This window comes from Cuculus canorus, chromosome 10 (assembly GCF_017976375.1).
Source record: "Cuculus canorus isolate bCucCan1 chromosome 10, bCucCan1.pri, whole genome shotgun sequence".
Lineage (NCBI taxonomy): Eukaryota > Metazoa > Chordata > Aves > Cuculiformes > Cuculidae > Cuculus > Cuculus canorus.
Genome location: NC_071410.1, coordinates 20,828,541 through 20,848,474, shown reverse-complemented (window position 1 = coordinate 20,848,474; position 19,934 = coordinate 20,828,541). Strand labels below are relative to the sequence as shown.

At 52.4% G+C, this 19,934-nt stretch overlaps 1 protein-coding gene across 1 annotated transcript in view; it reads right to left on the bottom strand.

The window, feature by feature from the left end:
• Positions 1–668: 668 nt before the first annotated feature.
• The window catches only part of ARHGAP36 (Rho GTPase activating protein 36), a 23,258-nt gene continuing 3,992 nt past the window's right edge, over positions 669–19,934 (bottom strand). Inside the window, exons 2-11 of the mRNA XM_054075185.1 lie at positions 19,862–19,934; positions 16,190–16,252; positions 14,297–14,553; positions 13,509–13,704; positions 12,861–12,916; positions 11,785–11,935; positions 9,927–10,075; positions 9,007–9,177; positions 6,204–6,301; positions 669–4,832 (exon numbers count right to left, since the gene is read on the bottom strand). The exon at positions 19,862–19,934 is cut by the window's right edge and continues 84 nt beyond it. Of these exons, the coding sequence (XP_053931160.1) occupies positions 4,694–4,832; positions 6,204–6,301; positions 9,007–9,177; positions 9,927–10,075; positions 11,785–11,935; positions 12,861–12,916; positions 13,509–13,704; positions 14,297–14,553; positions 16,190–16,252; positions 19,862–19,934 (1,353 nt within the window). The 3' untranslated portion in view covers positions 669–4,693. The remainder of the gene's footprint in view (positions 4,833–6,203; positions 6,302–9,006; positions 9,178–9,926; positions 10,076–11,784; positions 11,936–12,860; positions 12,917–13,508; positions 13,705–14,296; positions 14,554–16,189; positions 16,253–19,861) is intronic.

Below are 19,934 nucleotides of genomic sequence, written 5' to 3'. Positions count from 1 at the left end.
TTAGAGTTAAGATCCATCCAAGCCATCGCGTGCTGTGAAAGTCTGGCAGACCGTCCCCCTGACAGCAGGTGGCTTCCAAGCCGTGTTTCCCAACCATGGGAAGGTGACAAGGCCTGGTGCTCGGGGCTCTGTGCGTCTCCTCTCCTGCGACCCTTTCCCTGTCCCAAACACGAGCTCAGGCCGAGCTGGACCCAAAGCTCCCAATAAGCAAAGCCTGGGCCGTTGGGAAGATCGAAAGAACATGAAAATGAGTCCTCTGAAAGGGAGAGGAGATGCAGGAGATTGGTGGGAAAATTCAGCCTACCATGTCCAGCTCCTGCCTGGCTGCGCGTGAGGGATGCCACTCGCTCCTCCTGCTGCTCAGGTGGAGAAAGGGCCCTCACTTCCCAAAACTCCAAACGAGCCTTAGAGAGATGATTGGATAGCGGTTTTGGTATTAACCCCTTTCCTGCCCCCACTGTGCTCCTGAGCAAACCAAGAGGAGCCGCTGTGCAGAACACAGAGTCAATACTAATCCCTAATGTAATCGTAGAAATCAATGAAGCCCTCATACTGTGATATCATAGAATCATAGAACAGTTTGGGTTGGAAGGGACCCTAAAGATCATGTAGCTCCAATCCCCCTGCCATGGGCAGGGACATCCCACTGGCTCAGGCTGCCCAAGGTCCATCAACCTGGCCTTGAACACCTCCAGGGATGGGACAGCCACAACCTCCCTTGGCAACCTGGGCCAGTGTCTCACCACTCTCATGGTGAAGGAATTCTTCCTAATGCCTGGTCTAAATCTGCCCCTCATCCTATCCCCACAAGCCTTTATGAACAGCCCCCTCCAGATTTCCTGTAGCCCCTTCAGGTACTGTAAGGTTGCTGTGAGATCTCCTCTGAGCCTTCTCTTCTCAGGCTGAACAGGCCCAACTCTCTCAGCCTGTCCTCATAGGGAAGGCGCTCCAGCCCTCCCATCATCTTTGTAGCCTCCTCTGGACCCATTCCAACAGCTCCATATCTTTCTTACATTGAGGATTCCAGAAATGGACACAGTATTCCAGATGAGGTCTCACAAGAGAGGAACAGAGGGACAGAATCACTTCCCTCACCCTGCTGGCCACGCTTCTTTTGATGCAGCCCAGGGTACGGTTGGCCTTCTGGACTGTGAGCGCACATTGCTGGCTCGTGTTGAGCTTCTCATTGACCAGCACCGCAAGTCCTTCTCTGCAGGGCTGCTTTCAATCACATCATCCCCCACAGTGTACTGAAAATGGGGATTGGCCCGAACCAGGTGCAGGACCTTACACTTGGCCCACTTCTCCAGCCTGTCGAGGTCCCTCTGGATGACATCCCATCCTTCAGGTATGGCAATATTTAAGGACTAAAACAATGAGGGCTGCAGAAGACCAGAATCTGGCCAGCACTTCAGGAGCTGAAAAAGTTGGGAGGTCAAGATAACCCTGATTCCAAATCTTGTGTGGGAAGTTCAAAGGGGTCAGATGCCAACGAACAAGAGTCAGGGTCTGCTTTGTGATCTTGGACTCAAGAAAGAACTGTGGGGAGCGTGTGCAAAGGGTGAACCCACATTATAATTCATATTGGGAAATGTGATTAATATGCATGATTTTTACAAGAAATAGAATACATATGAATAAATTCAGTGTATAATAACTTGCTACTTGTATTCACTGGCAAATATTATAGGAGGATTGATCCCCCCATATATTGGTGCCATGTTAAAAGAATGCCTGCTTCTTAAGCCCCCCAGTTGATGTTAAGAAGTTTCTTTTCCCGATTTCAGTGATACCAGCCCCCATTCTCTACACACAGAACTCCTCTGGGCACCAGTTCTCCTCCCACAATAGCCCTCAGCAGCTTCCCACCTGCCTGCCCTCTTGTGAGCACTCTTCAGCTGCATTTCTTTTGAAGCTAGACCTAAACCATGAACATGACAATGGACTTTTCAAGCCAAGAGATTATAAACCACATGAGCTGAGAAGATAAATGACTGATAAAAAATGTCACATGCAGAATTCACAAACATCTCTTTTGCTGTTGCTTTGTCTTTTCCTTCCACACACACCGACTTTTTACCCTCCATTGTGCTGCCTGTGGCTCCAAGTACTGGACCAGCCCACCTGAAGGTGCCTTGGGACAGTTGTCCAGAGCAGAGAATCATTGAATCATTAAGATTAGAAAGCCACCTCAGCTCATCCAGTCCAACCATCAGCCCAACCCCACCGTGCCTGATAAACCCTGTCAAGTGCCACAGCCACGTGTTTTGAACCCTTCCAGGGATGGAGTCTCCACCACTGCCCCGGGCAGCCTCTGCCAGGGCTTCACCACTGTTTTAATGAAGAAATTGTTCCTGATATCCAATCTAAATCTCCCCTGGCACAACTTGAGGCCATTTCCTCTCATCCTATCACTGAGCATCCCTCTCTACTCCACTATTTCACCCAGGGATGACCCAGCCCATGGGGGTTTCTATGGAAGGGGCTGCCAGGACATGTCTGGCAGAGGAAATGAAAAGAAAAGAACAGAATACATTTGCTGATTACATTCATTTTGTTCTACCATCTAGAAATGTACCTTAATACATAACTGGCAGTGGCTTCCAGAACTTAGAGCATTAGGGACAGTAGTAGGAACACCTCCGGGAACAAACCAAACCAGACATAGCTCCGCCAAAGATCATCAAAAGACACCATAATCTGTAAAACACATTAGAAATTCCACTTACTGAATATTAACTCAAGGAAAATTGAAGGTTATAATCCTCAGAGTACATGCTTCCATCTTACTACACCAGTGAATACATTTTGGGGTCAACATAGTGTTTTCTGTCCATAAAGTAAGCAGGTTGAGACCTGGGTTCAAACAAAGCAAGCCAGGGTGTCTTTACCATGACGGTGCTGTTGCATTAGCCCCACGGACATTCCCATAGCTCTCAGAGAACTTTCTCTCCGCACAAGCCTGTGACACAACACGCAGTAAATGGGATCCCAAAGCAGCAATTGCACAAAGTTGAACTGCGTTTTCTACCCTCCCTGCCCTACTAATGATCTCCATCCACTTCTGCCTCAGGCTGGTCTCCTCCCCATCCACACAGGGCATTTCAGCCCCAGGCTGCTGCTCCTCTGGTCCCTGTAAGCAGCTGTCCCCACAAGAGCCCAGCAGAAGCCTGCAGGTACACCAGATGGGGTCTAGTTTGGTGCTCCAAGTCATGCCCACCAAACATGGCGTGAGCTGTCTGGCACTGCCTGCTGCTCCCCAGCCTGCACCAGTTTGCTGGCCCAGTGCATGGGGCTGGGGGCAATTTGGAGGGGAGATGCTCTCCTCCCCAGACAGGGACACCATGAAGTCACCCTGCAGTCCCTGCCACCCAGTGTGCTGCTTGAAGGTTTAATAACTAAGTTTGCAGATGACAGGAGAGTGGGGTGGAGCTACTGACGCTGCTGAGGGCAGAGAGGACCTGCAGAGGGATCTGGACAGGTTGGAGAGCGGGGCAATCACCAGCCACATGGAATTTAACAAGGGCAAGTTCTGTGTTCTGCCTGGGACACGGCAGCCCTGGATGGATGGACAGACCAGGGATGAGAGGCTGGAGAGCAGCCCTGTGGGAAGGGACCTGGGGGTCCTGGTCAATGGCGACTTGGACAAGAGCCAGCAGTGCCCTGGCAACCAAGAGGGGCAACCGTCTCCTGGGGTACATCCAGCACAGCGTGAGCACTGGGGGCAGTTTTGAGCACCACAGGATAAAAAGGATCTAAAGGTGCTGGAGAGCATCCAGAGGAGGGCAGGGAGTTGGGGAAGGGTTTAGAGGGGAAGAGTGTAAGGAGTGGCTGAAGGCACTTGGTTTGTTCAGCCTGGAGAAGAGGAGACCGAAAGGAGACCTCATTGTGCTCTGCAGTTTCCTCACAAGGGGAGGAGGAGGAGCAGGTGCTGAGCTCTTCTCTCTGGCCACCAAGGACAGAACTTGAGGGAATGGCAGGAAGATGTGCCAGGGGAGGCTTAGGTTGGACATGAGGAAAAGGTTCTTCCCCCAGAGAGTGGTGAAACCCTGGAACAGCTCCCAGGGAAGCAGTCATGGCGCTGAGCCTGACAATATTTCAGCAGCATTTGGCCAAGGCCCTGAGTCCCACAGTGTGAATGTCGAGGTTGTCCTGTGCAGGGCCAGGAGTTGGACTCGATAGTCCTTGTGGGTCCCTTCCAACTCAGGACATTCTATCATTCTAACCGCAAGCCAGGATGTCACACACAGCTCCAAGGACAGGAACCTCAAGCCCCAAAGCCCTGTGAAGCAGCAGGGGACAGGATGATGCTGTGCTGCGGTCACTGCAGCCCTTCAGAGCTACTAGCAGGCTGCAGCACATGGCAGTGGCTTTCTGGCTCACTCGCCTTCACACAGCCCTGCCTGCACCACTGTGCCTGTGCAGCCGCTGCACAAACACAGGAGTTTCTTGGTTGCCATCTCCCAACACACCCACACATGGACAGCCTTTCTGCTGGCAACCTCCAAATGCCTCTCCTGCTGTGGGTCTGCCAGCACCAGAATAATTTGGCCTGTCTGCTGGTACCAAGGATGCTCTCACAGGCACCTTCACTTCTCCACTCCTCCAAGTGGGACAGAGGACTTTTTTTGCTGGGAAAAAGTTGCCCAGTTTTGTCCACAGCAGTCAGTGCAGAGAGCATGGACCAGGCTTGCTAGATGCCAACGTCCAGGTTTAGGAATGAGACATTGCTGTACAACTCTGAGGAGACTGAGCTGCTCTCCAGGTTACAGGTGAGACCAGGCAGCAGGGGTGGAGCATGGTCGTCTGCTGAATCCTCACTCACCGTGCTCCTAAGAAAGTAGAAAAAGAGAGAGATGCTCCTTGCAAACAGCTTCTACTGCCAACTCCGCAGCCAAATGGCCTCTAGCAGTGACCCAGAAGATTTGCATTCTCTTTGAACAGCCCCAAAAGGGAAATGGAGATAGACATGGAACAGTAGGATGGATGACTGGTAAGGTCTGTGGTCCAGGATTTTACACAGAACAGTTCATGTTTGCTGCAGCAGTCACGAGCCCTACAAGGACACCAAAAGCTGCTAAGCGTGCCCTGCTTCAGAGCACAGAGGAACAAAATGCCTTCTCTGTTATTGCCATGATCATAGAATCAGAAAGTGGTTTGGCTCGGAAGGAACCTTAAAGCCCATCTAGTTCCACTCCTCTGCCAAGGGCAGGGACACCTCCCACTGGATCAGGGGCTCCAAGCTGCATCCAACCTGGCCTTGAACCCCTCCAGGGATGGGGCAGCCACCACTGCTCTGGGCAACCTGGGCCAGGGCCTCCCCACCCTCACAGCAAAACATTTCTGCCTGAGATCTCATCCCAATTTCCCCTCTTCAGCTGAAAACCGGTTCCCTCATCCTGTCCCTGCCCTCTCTGATAAGCAGGAGAGACATAGAATCACAGAATGGTTTGGTTTGGAATGGACCTTGAGGCTTATCCCGTTCCACCTCCTGCCATGGGCAGGGACACCTCCCACTGGATCAAGTTGTTCAAAGCTTTGTCCATCCTGGCCTTGAACCCCTCCAGGGATAGGACAAAAGCCCCTTTTCCCCTACCTTTTTGAACCATGGGGATGAGCAGGAGCTCATATTCTGAACCTGTGTGGGATTATCCTACTCAGCAGCCAGAAAGCAGACATTCAGACAGAGCTGGCAGCCCCAGCCCCAGACACACATGCACACGGATGCACACAGAGCCGGCTAAACCTGCACGGAAATGCAGAAGAGACCGAGGGTGAAGAAAATGTGGGGAGGGCTAGCGATGGAGCTGAAAATGGAGCAGGCATCGGCGTGCGATCCCAAGAGGCTGGAGCTGAGGAGGGATCTAGGGGTGCAGCAGAGCAGGAGCTGCGCAGGTGTGCACAGAGAAAATGTGTTTGTGGGGGGAGTTTGATGCAGGGCAGGCTGGGGTAAAGGACAGAGGATGGCACGGGGGAGGGAAAAGGAGGATGGGTAGCTACAAGGGTCAGAAAAGCTGGGATGCTTCAGCTGTTGGCACAAAGAGTGAAGGATTGCAGTTGGGGAATTCATGACCAAAAGTGATGGAAGGAGCAGGCAAGATGGGCAGGAAGATCAGCAGGATTTGTCCACAGCACAGTGAGCCCTGCTGCAAGAGGTCCTTGCCCCGTGCAGCGTGGTGGCCTCCAGCAGTGCTGCCACTTACGGCACGGCGTTGAACTTCCTGCGCAGAAGGTAGTCGATGACATCGGGGTCTGTCTGAAACAGCCTCCTCAGGATGTGACACTGCATTTCTGTCGAGACCTGGAAGGGAAACAGAGATACACTCGCTCACAGCATCTCCTCCTCTCTGGAGGAAGACAAGCAGAGGCAGCCAAGGACAGCAGAAGAACTCCCAAGACAATGCATGCTCAGAGACCCACTAGTGTAGGTCTCATGACCCACAAACGTCTCCGGGGTCTGAGCAGGATCTCAGCCCCTGTTTTTCCCACACTAACCCTGGTCCTTTGGCTCCCCGTAGACCTGACGATTGCTACAAGGCTTTTGAGGGACCTGAAATGTCACATTCCTATGCAGGTACAGGAGTTGGACTTGATGATCCTTGTGGGTCCCTTCCAACATAGAATCCTAGGATGTCCTGAGAAATGGACATTTCTGGTATTTCTCTGGAATTTCCCAGGTCCTCTCCTAAACCAGGGCCAGGAGGACTGCTCAGGATAAGCTCCTGCTTATCTAGACAGTTTCTGCTGGGGTTTCAAACCAGATACACACCGCTGGGTTGTCCCCACGGAAAGCAGCCACTCCAGCTCTGTAAGCACCTGGAACCCATTGACACTGCATTCCTTCGGGGCTACTTCAGAGAGCCAGAGCCCACACAAAGCACCCGTGGTGCTTGAGCCAGCACCTTGCTGCACATCTTTATCAATGACCTGGATGAAGGCATTGAATGGACCCTTGGCAAGTTCGCAGGCAACACTAAACTGTGAGGAAGTGGAGGGTAGGGAGGCTCTTCAAAGGGATCTGAACAGGCTGGACCGCTGGGCTGAGACCAATGGCATGAGGTTTAACATGGCCAAATGCCGGGTCCTGCACTTGGGGCACAACAACCCTATGCAGCTACAGACTGGGGGAAGAGTGGCTGGAGAGCTGCCCAGAGGAGAAGGACTTGGGAGTGTTGATTGACAGCTGACTGACCATGAGCCAGCAGTGTGCCCAGGTGGCCAAGAAGGCCAATGGCATCTTGGCTTGTATCAGAAACTGTGTGACCAGCAGGTCCAGGGAGGTGATTCTCCCTCTGTACTCGGCACTGGTGAGACCGCACCTCAAATCCTGTGTTCAGTTCTGAGCCCCTCACTACAAGAAGGATGTTGAGGCTCTGAAGCGTGTCCAGAGAAGAGCAACGAAGCTGCTGAGGGGGCTGGAGAACAAGTCTTATGGGGAGCGGCTGACTCCATGGGAGAGCTGGGGTTGTTTAGCCTGGAGGAGGCTGAGGGGAGACCTTATCACTGTCTACAACTGCATGAAAGGAGGTTGTGGAGAAGTGGGTGTTGGTCTCTTCTCCCAAGTGACAGGAGACGGGACAAGAGGGAATGGCCTCAAGCTGCACCAGGGGAGGGTCAGATTGGACATTAGGAAAGAATTTTTCACCAAAAGGGTCATCAGGCACTGGAACAGGCTGCCCAGGGAGGTGGTTGATTCACCTTCCCTGAAGGAATTTGAAAGACAGGTACATGAGATACTTAAGGATGTGGTTTAGTGGCAGATAGGTATGATTGGACTCAATGATCTCAGAGGTCTTTTCCAGCCTGGTGATTCTATGATTCTATGACCCTTAGGGACTCTCTCACTCAACTACTTTTGAGCAACCCCGCCTGCACTCAGGCGCTGCACCACACTGCTCTCGTCCTTCTCCACTGGCACCTCCCACAGTGGCAAAGGGAAGCACGGAGCCTGGAGAGGGGTCCCCAGCCCACCATGCCTCCCTGGCACCTGCAGGGCAGAGTGGAGGGTGCAGCAATGAAGGCATGAAGTCCACCTGAACGACCACGCAAAGGAGGATTTGGCCAGGACAAGACACAGGGACTCACCGCTGCCTGGATATGCCCCACGGTGGGGTGGAGAGAGGATGGAGCCAGACCCTTCCCAGAGGTGCCTGGGCACAGAATGAGGTGCACAGCAGGGACAAGCTGTACCAGGGCACTTCTGGCAAGGAGAAAATTCTTCCCCTGGGGGTGGTGCAGTCTTGGAAAGGGTCCAAGAGAGGTCAGAGCTCTCCATCTCTGGAAATCAGTAAACTCCACCTGGAGGCAGCTCTGCTCCAGCCCTGGAGAGACCCCTGATCTGGTTGGTCTGGAGGCCTCAGGGCTCTCTTCCTATAAAGAAACCTCAACATGAGTCTAAAAGATGCTTTGGGGAACTCCAGGCTGCTTCATAGAATCATAGCATCACTGAGGTAGGAAAAGACCTCTAAAGTCATCTGCTCCAGCAGATGTGTTTAAAAGATGGGTATGTGAATTACTGAGAGATCTGGTTTAGTAGTGGACAGGTACGGTTGGAACTGATGATCTCAAAGATCTTTTCCAACCTGGCGATCCTCTGATTCTTAAATCATCCACTGAAGCGATCCTGTCCCTCACTGCCCTCAGCTGCTCTCCCCACAACTGCTTGAGGCTGTGACATCGCCACCCCTTGCCATTGCCTTCCAGCTCTTTCCTTCTTCTAGGGTCTCCAGATTTTTCCTCTTCTTTCCCCTCCTCACTGTGACTTTGGGGAAGAAACAGGACTGAGGTGCCACTCCTGCAGGTGCTGTTGGCCAGTTGTGTCCTGTCCCAAATGAGCTCAGTCAGATGTCACCAGAGAGGAAAGGAATGAATTGCATTTTCACAAGCCAACTTGAGTAGTCTGCCACTAAGTGGGGCTGTGAATACATCCTTCTTTCTGCTACTGTTAAAAGGGTTCAGAGGGTAAGGAAAGGTCTAGAGAAGCTGCCCTGAGAAAGCCTCACCTACCATGAACAAGGTCTGGTAGTGCTCAATCAGCTTCTGGAGTACCAGTATGATGGCAGCGCTGTCTTTGAAGTTCATGGCACCAGCATCTTTCTCTCCAGGCTTCTCTTTCTGCAGGATGTTGGGACCAAAGATTGTGGCCAAGTTTGCAACTGTCATTTTATTCCCAGGAATCTAGCAAGCAAGTACAAAAGGAAAGTGCAGATTATAGATGTGTCAGCATGAGATGGCCCAGGACAGCCTCCCCTGCCCTAGGACAGGAACACAAGCTGCTGAGTGGGATCAAAGCCCCATCCAACTTGGCCTTGAACCCCTCCAGGGATGGGGCAGCCACCTCTGCTCTGGACAACCTGGGCCAGGGCCTCCCCACCCTCACAGCAAAACATTCTTCCTGAGATCTCATCGCAGATCTCTATTTCAGCTGAAAGCCATTTCCTGCCATCCTCTCCCTGCCCTCCCTGATCCAGAGCCCCTCTCCAGCTTTTCTGGAGCCCTTTTCAGGACTGGAAGCTGCTCTAAGGTCTCCCTGCAGCCTTCTGTCCTCCAGGCTGAACAACCCCAACTCTCTCAGACTTTCAGTACGGGACAAAAGAAGTCTCTGAATCACAGAGAGACTTAGAGCTCCAATTGTCCAGAGAAACTAAAATCAACCTCAACGCACCACTGCAAGTCCTTCATGAAAGCTGGAGGGGGAAACCCAGAATTAGTCGACAAGAAATGCCCCTTATTCTGCCTGCAGACACATACCCAGGTCACTTAGCTGTGCTGAAAGCAACCCAGACCTGCCATGGACAAGGGGATTTTTCAACAATTGGGACTTGCCAAAAGATTCACCCAGGCTAGAAAAAACTCTGCTTCATTTTAAGCAATAAAGTTTGAGCAACCCCTTCTTTGTCCAGTTGACCCATTTAGGCCAGCCTTACCTCCTGGCCGTTGGGGCCCCAGGAGCTCTGGGCATGCTGGGCCACCTTGCTGAGGAACCGCAGGAGCCGGTGCAGCGTGTCGCTGTGGCAGGGGGGCAGCAAGAAGAGCAGCAGCTGGAGGGTGGCAAGCTGCGCCGGACGATCCATGCCTAGGCAGAGAGCAGCCCGTTAATTAGTGTAGTTCCCTGCCCGTGAGGCACTTTCAGCTGGACAGCCCTCATTTACTTCCACAGTGACGAGCGCTGGAGGGAACCAGACTGGCATCCTACCCTCCATCCCATCCATGCAGGGAGCAGCTTATGGGAAGCACCTGAGGGCCCTGGGGCTGTTTAACCTGGAGAAGAGGAGGCTGAGGGGAGACCTCATCGCTCTCTGCAGCTCCTGGAAGGGAAGTTGTGGTGAGGTGGGTGCTGGGCTCTTCTCCCAAGTAAGAAGTGATGGGACAAAAGGAAATGGCCTCAAGTTGTGCCAGGGGAGGGTTAAATTGGATATTGGGAAAATTCTTTCCTGAAAGAGTGGTGAAGCTCTGGCAGAGGCTGTCCAGGGCAGTGGGGGATTCTCCATCCCTGGAGGAGTTCAAAAACTCCTGTGGCTGTGGCACTTGGGGACAGGGTTCAGTGGGTATGGTGGGGTTGGGCTGATGAGCTGAGAGGTCTTTTCCAACCTTAACAATTCTATGATTCTATAAGCACTCTGGAAGACCCCCACAAGAGCTGCAGCATGATTGCATTTGGTGTTGTACAGCCCCATAGCCAAAGACTGTCCTCAGCCAGACTGATTATGATCCAGTAAGAAAGACGGAAAGAAAGTAAAAAGGAAAAAAAAAAACCAGACAGAAAGAAAGAACAAACTCACAGATTGCAGCAACCACACGTGGCAGCACCAGGCAGCACAGGGCCAGTCCCAGTGCTCTCCGGCCGTTTTGGCAAGGAAAGGTCTGGGAGCCAAGCATTTGAAAAATTGTACATGGTGTGATGTAAATTCATGGATTCATCCTAGAGTCACAGAATCACAGAATTGTTTGGGATGGAAGGAACCTCGAAGCCCATCCAGTCCCAACCCCTGCCATGGGCAGGGACACCTCCCACTGGATCAGGGGCTCCAAACTCCATCCAACCTGGCCTTGAACCCCTCCAGGGATGGGGCAGCCACCACTGCTCTGGGCAACCTGGGCCAGGGCCTCCCCACCCTCACAGCAAAACATTTCTCCCTAAGATCTCATCTCAATCTCCCCTCTTGCAGCTGAAAAATGTTCCCCCTCGCCTGTCCCTGTACTCCCTGATCAGGAGTCTCTCCCCAGCTTTCCTGGAGCCCCTTTCACTACTGGAAGGCAAAGACACTTTGGTTTAACCTCCTGCTTTGCAGTGCAGATGTGCTGAATGCTGTAATACCTGAGCTTAAGGGCAGAAGATTGCCTCGCATGTTCCCTGTGCACCTCTGTCTCCATCACCACCTGTCCTGTCTGGCTCCCTGACGTGGCACAGCCCATCAGTGTGTACCTGCTCATTTTTTATGTGGAAGCAGGCATTTAAGGATTTGGAGAATCAGTTCTGTGGACAGAAGGATGGTAAAAGGGAAGCAAAGGTATGGTGAAGGAGACAAAGAAAAAGTGATGCTGGGAGCCATGGAAACGACCTAAAATCTTGGTCACCCAAAATATGGAGGGCAGGGGGACCTGGGAAGAGCATTTGGAAAGACCCACTTAGGGGCACTATAAGGTGCTGGGCTGAGCTGAACGGTGCTGGGACCTGGTACTGAGCCAGGTCATTACATTAGGAGCAAATGCCCTTTTTTATCTTGCAAAAGCAAATGAGGTGAGTGGATGTACAGGGTGAATCTCTGTGCTCCAGGTACTCACTGGCTGTGCTGAGGAAGGCTCCATAGAGCTCTCCAGGAATCAGTGAATCTGGCATGTCCCGAAGAAATTCTTTGAGCAGAGCAGCCACATCATGAACACTTTGATGCTCGTCCAGGAAAACATCCAGCCCTTGGTCAAACTCTTCCCTCAGCTTAAAGATGGAAAAAATGAGAAGAATAAAAGCAACAGTCAGATCCTCCTCTTTATACGAATCAAGCTATCATGATCCGAATCATAGAATGATAGAATGTCCTGAGTTGGAAGGGACCCACAAGGATCACCGAGTTCAACTCCTGTCCCTGCACAGCACAACCCCACCATTCACACCATGGGGCTGAGGGCCTTGGACAAACGCTGCTGGAATATTGTCAGGCTCAGCGCCCTGACTGCTCCCCTGGGAGCTGTTCCAGGGCTCCACCACCCTCTGGGGAAGAACCTTGTCCTCATGTCCAACCTAACCCTCCCCTAGCACATTTTCCTGCCATTCCATTGGGTCATTGGTGGCCAGAGAGAAGAGCTCAGCACCTGCTCCTCCTCCTCCCCTTGTGAGGAAGCTGCAGAGCACAATGAGGTCTCCCCTTGGTCTCCTCCAGGCTGAACGGACCCAGTGACTTCAGCTGCTCCTCACACAGCTTCCCCTCTAAACCCTTCACCATCTGCCCCTGTACAGAGCTGCTGCAATGGCAGGACAGGAGGGCTGTCGACCCGCAGTGTCCCTCTGATGCAGGACACCACCAAAAAAGGCATTCCAGAGCCCAACAGCCTAGGCCTGATGGAGACACTACTGGCTGGTGGAGAGGAGCTGCTGGCTGGTGAAAGGAGCCCAGAGGAGGCTCAGACATGACAACAGGGGATGGAGGCTCAAAGACAAAGACAGCGTGGAGAGATGATGCCCTTCTCCATGGCTGGGAGAAGGTCCCAGCAGCAGCAGCTGACATCCCAGCAGCAGCAGATGACAGTTGTCTGTCATCCAGCATGTGCCTGTGATATTTCAGGCCTCTCCATGTCAATGTCTGCACAAACATTTGTCCTTTGGATGGAGAACTACAGAGGATAAACTCCATGTCTCACTTTACCTGCTGAACTCTTTTCTTGGAGCTCCCAACCCGGAAGATTCCCACCGTTTGGAGACCTGGGAGGCAGACAGGTTAGTGATTGGCATTCCCACAGCCCCCTGCCACCCTGACTGGTCCTTGGAGCACCTCAACATCATGAAAGCGATGCACTGCAAGGCAGTGTGTCCTTTCCCGCTCCTGGCAGAGGGGTTAAAAGAAAGGTCTTGGAGCTACAAGATCTCCTGGGGTTGTCTGTGGGTCAGGGTGATCCCATCTGTAGTCGCTCTGAGCCAGACACTGGGTTTGCAGGGGGTGTTAAGGCCAAAGCGCACCAGGAGATGCATCACTGATACGCACGGTGACATTTGCCTCTCAGCCCAACCCAGAGAAGTCTCCTCAGGTGGCTTTTTGGGAACATAGAATCATAGAAAATCTTGAGTTGGAAGGGACCCAAAAGGATCATCAAGTCCAACTCCTGCCCTGCACGGGAAAACCCCAAAACTCCCACCATGTGTCTGAGGGTGTTGTCCAAACATACTTTGCTCCAGGAATCATCTGCCTCTTACCATCTCAGGGATCAACCAGGTCAGAACGCCCCAGCCCACCAGGTATGATGGGTTTTACCACCCTACCATGAGACAGGCTATCTGACTGGAGAGACGTATTTACCGTGCATTTCAATGTGGTTGCAACATCTGTCCACAATCCGAGGAACCTGCGAGGAGATGGGGTTGAGGCTCAGCATCTTTTTCTTGCCCAGGCTTCTCCGTGGATCCAGCTCGTGGGGGTGCGACAACTGCAGTGCTTCCAGCAGCTCAGAAGTGTTGTCACTCAGGTCAGTGATGGAGTCCACAGACATTGCCCCCTGAGATGGAGCAGAGGTGATTCACAGGGTGGTAGGAACTACCCCACAAGATCCCAATCACTGCTGTGACCTCAGAAGTTGGTGGGAAAGAGAAGCACCACCTCCAAATGAACACAGAGGTCAACAGAACCTGAAAGGCAGCACCAGTTGAGCAGCACAGCCGGCATCCCCATAGGAGCAAGGGGTCTCACCCGGCCACATGGCCAGGAGCCAACACGACCAACCATCAACTGCTACAGCTTCTGGTGGGAATTTCACAAGTGTGAAGCCCAGTTTCCAAGGTGTGATGCAACAGAGAAGCACAAAAATCCATGCTACTGATGACAAATCTTTTCCCATCCCTACCAACCTTTGGCTGCCTGGCCGTGATCTTCTGGTAACCCTGGCTCCATAAGAGCTGAGCCAGTAAAGTGTGTCCCGCCCCTCACAGTCCTTGTCTTGGGGGAAGTAGGGGCAGAGAAACATGACAGACCCAGCATGAATAACTCACACTCATTAAGAAAAGACCCTGGGGAACCACATTTATTGCTGAAGTCAGAGCCTCTCCCATCCTACAGCACTTTCGCTGTGCAGCCCACTTTTGCAATCGTACCCTTCGTTGGCCCCAGAAGCTCTGGTTCGGAAAAGCTGGGGAAAGCGGCTCCTCCGGGAAGACCCCGCAGGGTACCAGGCCACAGCTCCTGCCCATCAGGGTCTTCTTCTGCCTCTGAGCCCGAAATCTTGTCACCGTTGCTTCCACTTCCAGGCAGAGCCGGCGACTCTTCTTCAGTGCTTCCTGCAGTTGCTTGTAGGCACGGTCATTGGCAATGACTTGGAAGAGCGGGATGCCGAAAGTCTGAGGAGAGCAGTCTAAGGGAAAGCATGGGAGATGTAGAAAAGTATCGCTAGGAGGAAAACCAAGAAGGAGCTGCACTAGCACAGCAGCTCAGCTCCCAGAGGGAAGCACATGCCTGGATGAAGCCATTAACCAACAGATAGGAACACCAGGATACCGTAAAGGTAACCATCAGCACGAGAGTGAAAAGGACAACATGTAAAACTGATTCAATACATGACAAGGTGATCTGTAGCTTGAACTCAGGACGGCAGTCTCTTGCCCAGAGAAGTGGTGGCTGCCCCATCCCTGGAGGTGATCAAGGCCAGGTTGGATGGAGCTTGGAGCAACCTCATCCAGTGGGAGGTGTCCCTGCCCATGGCAGGGGGTGGAACTCAATGGGCTTTACGGTCCCTTCCAACCCAAATCATTCCATGATTCAATGATTCTATGAATATATGACTCTATCAGTGCCATGTATGCCGTGTCCCCTCTTGCTCCCTGGTCCTTCTCCACCTCCCCTGGGCCCTGCAGTGCCTGGGGTGGGCAGGAAGAGCATCCCAATGACCCTGGGAAACCTAAAGGGGAACTGCTGCCCCTGTAGGGCCCAGGGGAACTGTGTGGTGAAACTCAGGGTGCAGGGCAGTCAGAGAGCCACGGAGGAGGAGAAGGAGGAGGAAGATGGCAGGCAAACTAGTCTCCATCATTGTGCTTGTGGCAGCCTGTCCCGGTTTTTCCTGAACTTTCTTTTTTTTATTGGTTATATCATGAAGATGCCAGAGCATCTCTGAAGTGGAGACTTCACAAATCACCAGAAATATTTGATATAAAAGACTCTGCCCAAATGGTAACTTCCATTTTCCTACAGGGTTTGCCCCAGCTCTGTCTGTTCAAGAGTAACAGTCTTGGTATTGAAGGTATTTGTCCCAAATGACTTTCGCCCCCCTCCATACCTCCTTGAAGATGTAAGGACAGCTCTTCTTCCAGCCTCCACACCACCCCGGGCCAAAGGGTTTTGCAGCTGGACTACGAGCCACAAACCCATTTGGTAAAATATCAGACTGCTGCTCAATAATTTCCTTGCACTGGTGTGAAGAAAATTAGGAAGTGCTCATTCCCAGCTGGCAGTGCTCAACCCTTCTACGTTCCCCAGGTCTGCATCTGACATCCTCCAAAGGAGAATGAAACAACTTGAAGCAGCGAGACCAGGGGTAAAATGGGCAGAGAGAAATATAGAATCATCAAATCATAGAATGGGTTGGGTTGGGTTGGGTTGTGTTGGAAAGGATCTCAAAGCCCATCCAGTTCCACCCCCTACCATGGGAAAGGACCCCTCCCACTGGATCAGGGGGATCAAAGCTCCATCCAGCCTGGCCTTGAACACTTCCAGGGATGGGGCAGCCACCACTGCCCTGTGCAACCAATCGTTCAAGTTTCTGCATCTTTACAAATGCACATTAACGCACACAGACATTTCACCTCCACACACGCATCCCTTCCAGCCTCTCTAATGCTGGGGTACCCATCGTCACAGTCCACTCAGGAGAACAGCAAACAATGGGGGACAACACACCTTGCTGAACCCAGGCACATCCCAGCTCAGCCCCATCAAAAATGACCAATTGCCTTTGAGAGCAGGGACCCAGCCCGGGAAAAAGGGAGGCTGCTCACCTTTCTTCTCCTTCGAAAAGCTTTCCAGTTTCTGGCGGATAGATTTACTGCTTTTTGGTCCATCTATGAGAAGAAAAGAAAGCAAAGGCTCTGCATCATTAGGCTGATTTAGTATGGTCTGCCCTGAAAGGCATTTGCCTTTCTGCACCCTCACAGGCAGAGCTCGGCCACAGGCAGCTTCCAAGGGCAGAGGGACATTGTGGGCCTGACGTGACCATGGCCCAGGGAGGCCACATGGGATGGCAGGTTGAGCACCAGTTACCTGGGGAAACAACCCCAGAGATGGGCCACCATCTGCCAAAAGTGGAGGAAGGATCTCCACATCCAGGCAGCTGGACTGGGGATCCCGGAGCAGCAGCAAACCATAGCTGTGGGTTTAAAACTAAATAGATTATCCTATTCTGCCTTTTGCTCTTTAGTCCTGAGGAATTCTCTTCCTAGACACAGCTGAGAGGATTGTTTGGGTTATTCTTCAATAATTTAGAAGAAAGCCATGAAAGCTGCTATGAGCAACATCTGCATAAAAGTGCAGCCCACATTCCTGAGTTTGCAGAACTGTAGAATCATAGAATCCCTAGGTTGGAAAAGACCTCTGAGATCAAGTTTAACCATACCTGCTCACTACTAAATCATATCCCTGAGCACTTTATCTGCCCATCTTTAAACACCTCCAGGGATGGGGACTCCACCACCTCCCTGGGCAGCTGTTCCAGTTCTTGAGAACCCTTTCAGTGAAGAAGTTTTTCCTAATGTCCAATCTAAACTTCCCGTGGCACATCTTGAGGCCATTCCCTCTTGTCCTATCACCTATCACTTGGGTGAAGAGAGCAACACCCACTGTACTACAACCTCCTTTCAGGCAGTTGTAGACACTGATAAGGTCTCCCCTCAGCCTCCTCTTCTCCAGGCTAAACAACCCCAGGTTCCTCAGCTGCTCCTTGTTCTCCAGCCCCTTCACCAGCTTCATTCCCTTCTCTGGACTCACTCCAGGACCTCAATGTCTTTCTTGTAGTGAAAATATGGTGCTGCAAATCCTTTGTGTTATCTCATTCAAATGGCCAGAAAGCAGGAAGATGAAGAACAACCTGGAGACAAAACCAGCCAGCTAAGGAAGCCAAAGGCCAGCAAAATGCCCCTGTTTCAGCATGGGGTTAGGAGAGGTGACACAACGTGCTAGGCCTAATGCTCCTCTCCTAAAGCCACACAGATGAGCCCAAGGGAAACAAACCATAGAACCATGGAGTCAGCAACGTGCGCTCACAGCCCAGATACAAACAGTGTCTGGGGCTGCATCCCAAGCAGTGGAACCAGCAGGGAGGGAGGGGATTCTGCCCCTCTGCCCTACTCTGCTCTGGTGAGACCAAACCTGGAGCTCTGTGTCCAGTTCTGGAGTCCACAGCACAGGAAGGACATGGAGCTGTTGGAGCGAGTTCAGAGGAGGCCACGGAGATGATCTGAGGGCTGGAGCACCTCCTGTATGAGGACAGGCTGAGAGAGTTCGGGTTGTTCACCCTGGAGAAGAGAAGGCTGTGGGTAGACCTTAGAGCAGATTCCAGTGCTGAAAGGGGCTCCAGGAAAGCTGGGGAGATGTTCTTGATCAGAGAGTGCAGGGAGAGGATGAAGGGGAAAGTTTTTCAGCTGCAAGAGGGGAGATTGAGATGAGATCTTGGGAAGAAATATTTTGCTGTGAGGGTGGGGGAGGCCCTGGCCCAGGTTGCCCAGAGCAGTGGTGGCTGCCCCATCCCTGGAGGGGTTCAAGGCCAGGTTGGATGGGGCTTTGAGCCCCTGATCCAGTGGGAGGTGTCCCTGCCCATGGCAGGGGGTGGAATTGGATGGGCTTTGAGGTCCCTTCCAAAACAAACCATTTTGTGCTTCTAAGATTCTATGATTCCTCTCCCTCTCCCTTCTCCAGGGTGAGCAACAGAAGATATCTTCTTCACATCTCCCACCACTTGTCAAATGGCAGGCGGTTGGGACTAGATGAGCTTTGAGGTCCCTTCCCACCCAAACCATTCCATGATTCTGTGATTCTATGAAAAATAATAGAAAAGGAAAAGGAACCTGGATGTCTTTCATCAGTGCCGCCCAAGGACTTAATGGCAGTTTGAGGAGTGGGCAACTAGGAGTTCTGGGAAGGAGAGGGGAGCTTCCTCTCTTTAACTTTTCTTGAAGCCATTTCACTGCGTAAGATATTCCAGAAGTTCATTATGACAGGAAACCAAACTTGGATCTCGCCCCGAGTGCTTGTCGTTCACTACGAGGCTGAGGTCAGGCATTAGGAAATGCTCCCTCTGTGGGACAGGACCCCAGAGACGTGGGGTCTCCAGCCTGGGGGGTCCCAACCCCAGCAGCCCTGGGTTGGTGCTGGTGACGGCTCTGCTGTGAGCAGACCCTGGGGCTGCCGCCCCCCGAGCTGCTCTGCACCTGCACTGCTGGGACCACGTGGCGCCAGGACTAGTGAGCTGGAGGCATCTCCTACCCTACTCGGGTGCCGAAATATGGCCAAGGGGAAAGCAGGCATTTCAATCTGCTCTGTCCTGTCTTGAGTAATGAGTAAACCTGGGGAGGTCTCAGCTGATCCCCAGGTCCCTGTGCTTGCTTGGTTAGAAGTGTAGATGTTGGGGGACACAGGTTATGGGAACCCAGACAATGCCGGTATGTTCAGGACAGAGGAGCTCTGTCCCTGTGGAGCTTCTATATTTATCTGCTCATTAATTCCAGTAGCACGTCTTCTAGCCTTGCGCATGCCCCATCGCAGCATCAGGATGTTGTGCTGGACATTAATCCAAAGCAAAGCTTGTCCCATCCCAACAGCATTAAGATAGTCCCACTGGAAGACCTTGCCAAGTCATTCTTCATCTGGTTTGGATTAGGGGGATCAGAGGCAGGCAACAGGCAAGGTCATATTCTCACACTCCTATGTACACACAAACCCTCCTCGAAGGGCTGATGAGGCCTCGGAGGCTCAGAGCAAAGCAGGAAACAAGAAATAAAATGGACCAAAATGTGTCACAAATGTCTTTCCATAAACATCATCCCACATTGTCACAGAATCATGGAATGGTTTGGGTAGGAAGGGACCTCAAAGCCCATCCAGTCCCACCCCTAGCCATGGGCAGGGACACCTCCCACTGGATCAGGCTGCCCAAGGGCCATCTAACCTGGCCTTGAACCCCTCCAGGGATGGGGCAGCCACCACTGCTCTGGGCCAGGTCCTCCCCACCCTCACAGCAAAACATTTCTCCCTAAGATCTCATCTCAATCTCCCCTCTTGCACCTCAAAACTGTTCCCCCTCTCCCTGCACTCCCTGATCCAGAGCCCCCCTCCAGCTTTCCTGGAGCCCCTTTCAGCACTGGAAGCTGCTCTGAGGTCTCCCCACAGCCTTCTCTTCTCCAGGCTGAACAACCCCAACTCTCTCAGCCTGTCCTTGTACGGGAGGCGCATCATCTCCGTGACCTCCTCTGGACTCTCTCCAACAGCTCCATGTCCTTCCTGTGCTGAGGACTGAACTGGACGCAGGGCTCCAGGTTTGGTCTCACCAGAGCAGAGCAGAGGGGTGGAATCCCCTCCCTCGCCCTACTGGCCATGAAGTGTAGGTGTGGGGATGAGCAACAATCATGGCACAGACCTCAGCCCTCCCTCACCAGGAGCCGCCTGCTCCCACCCTCTACCTTTGGCCAGGCTGAGATCTCTGAGCAGCAGCTTCTCCTGCAGCTGGTATAGAGCGATCTCTTGTAGACTGGC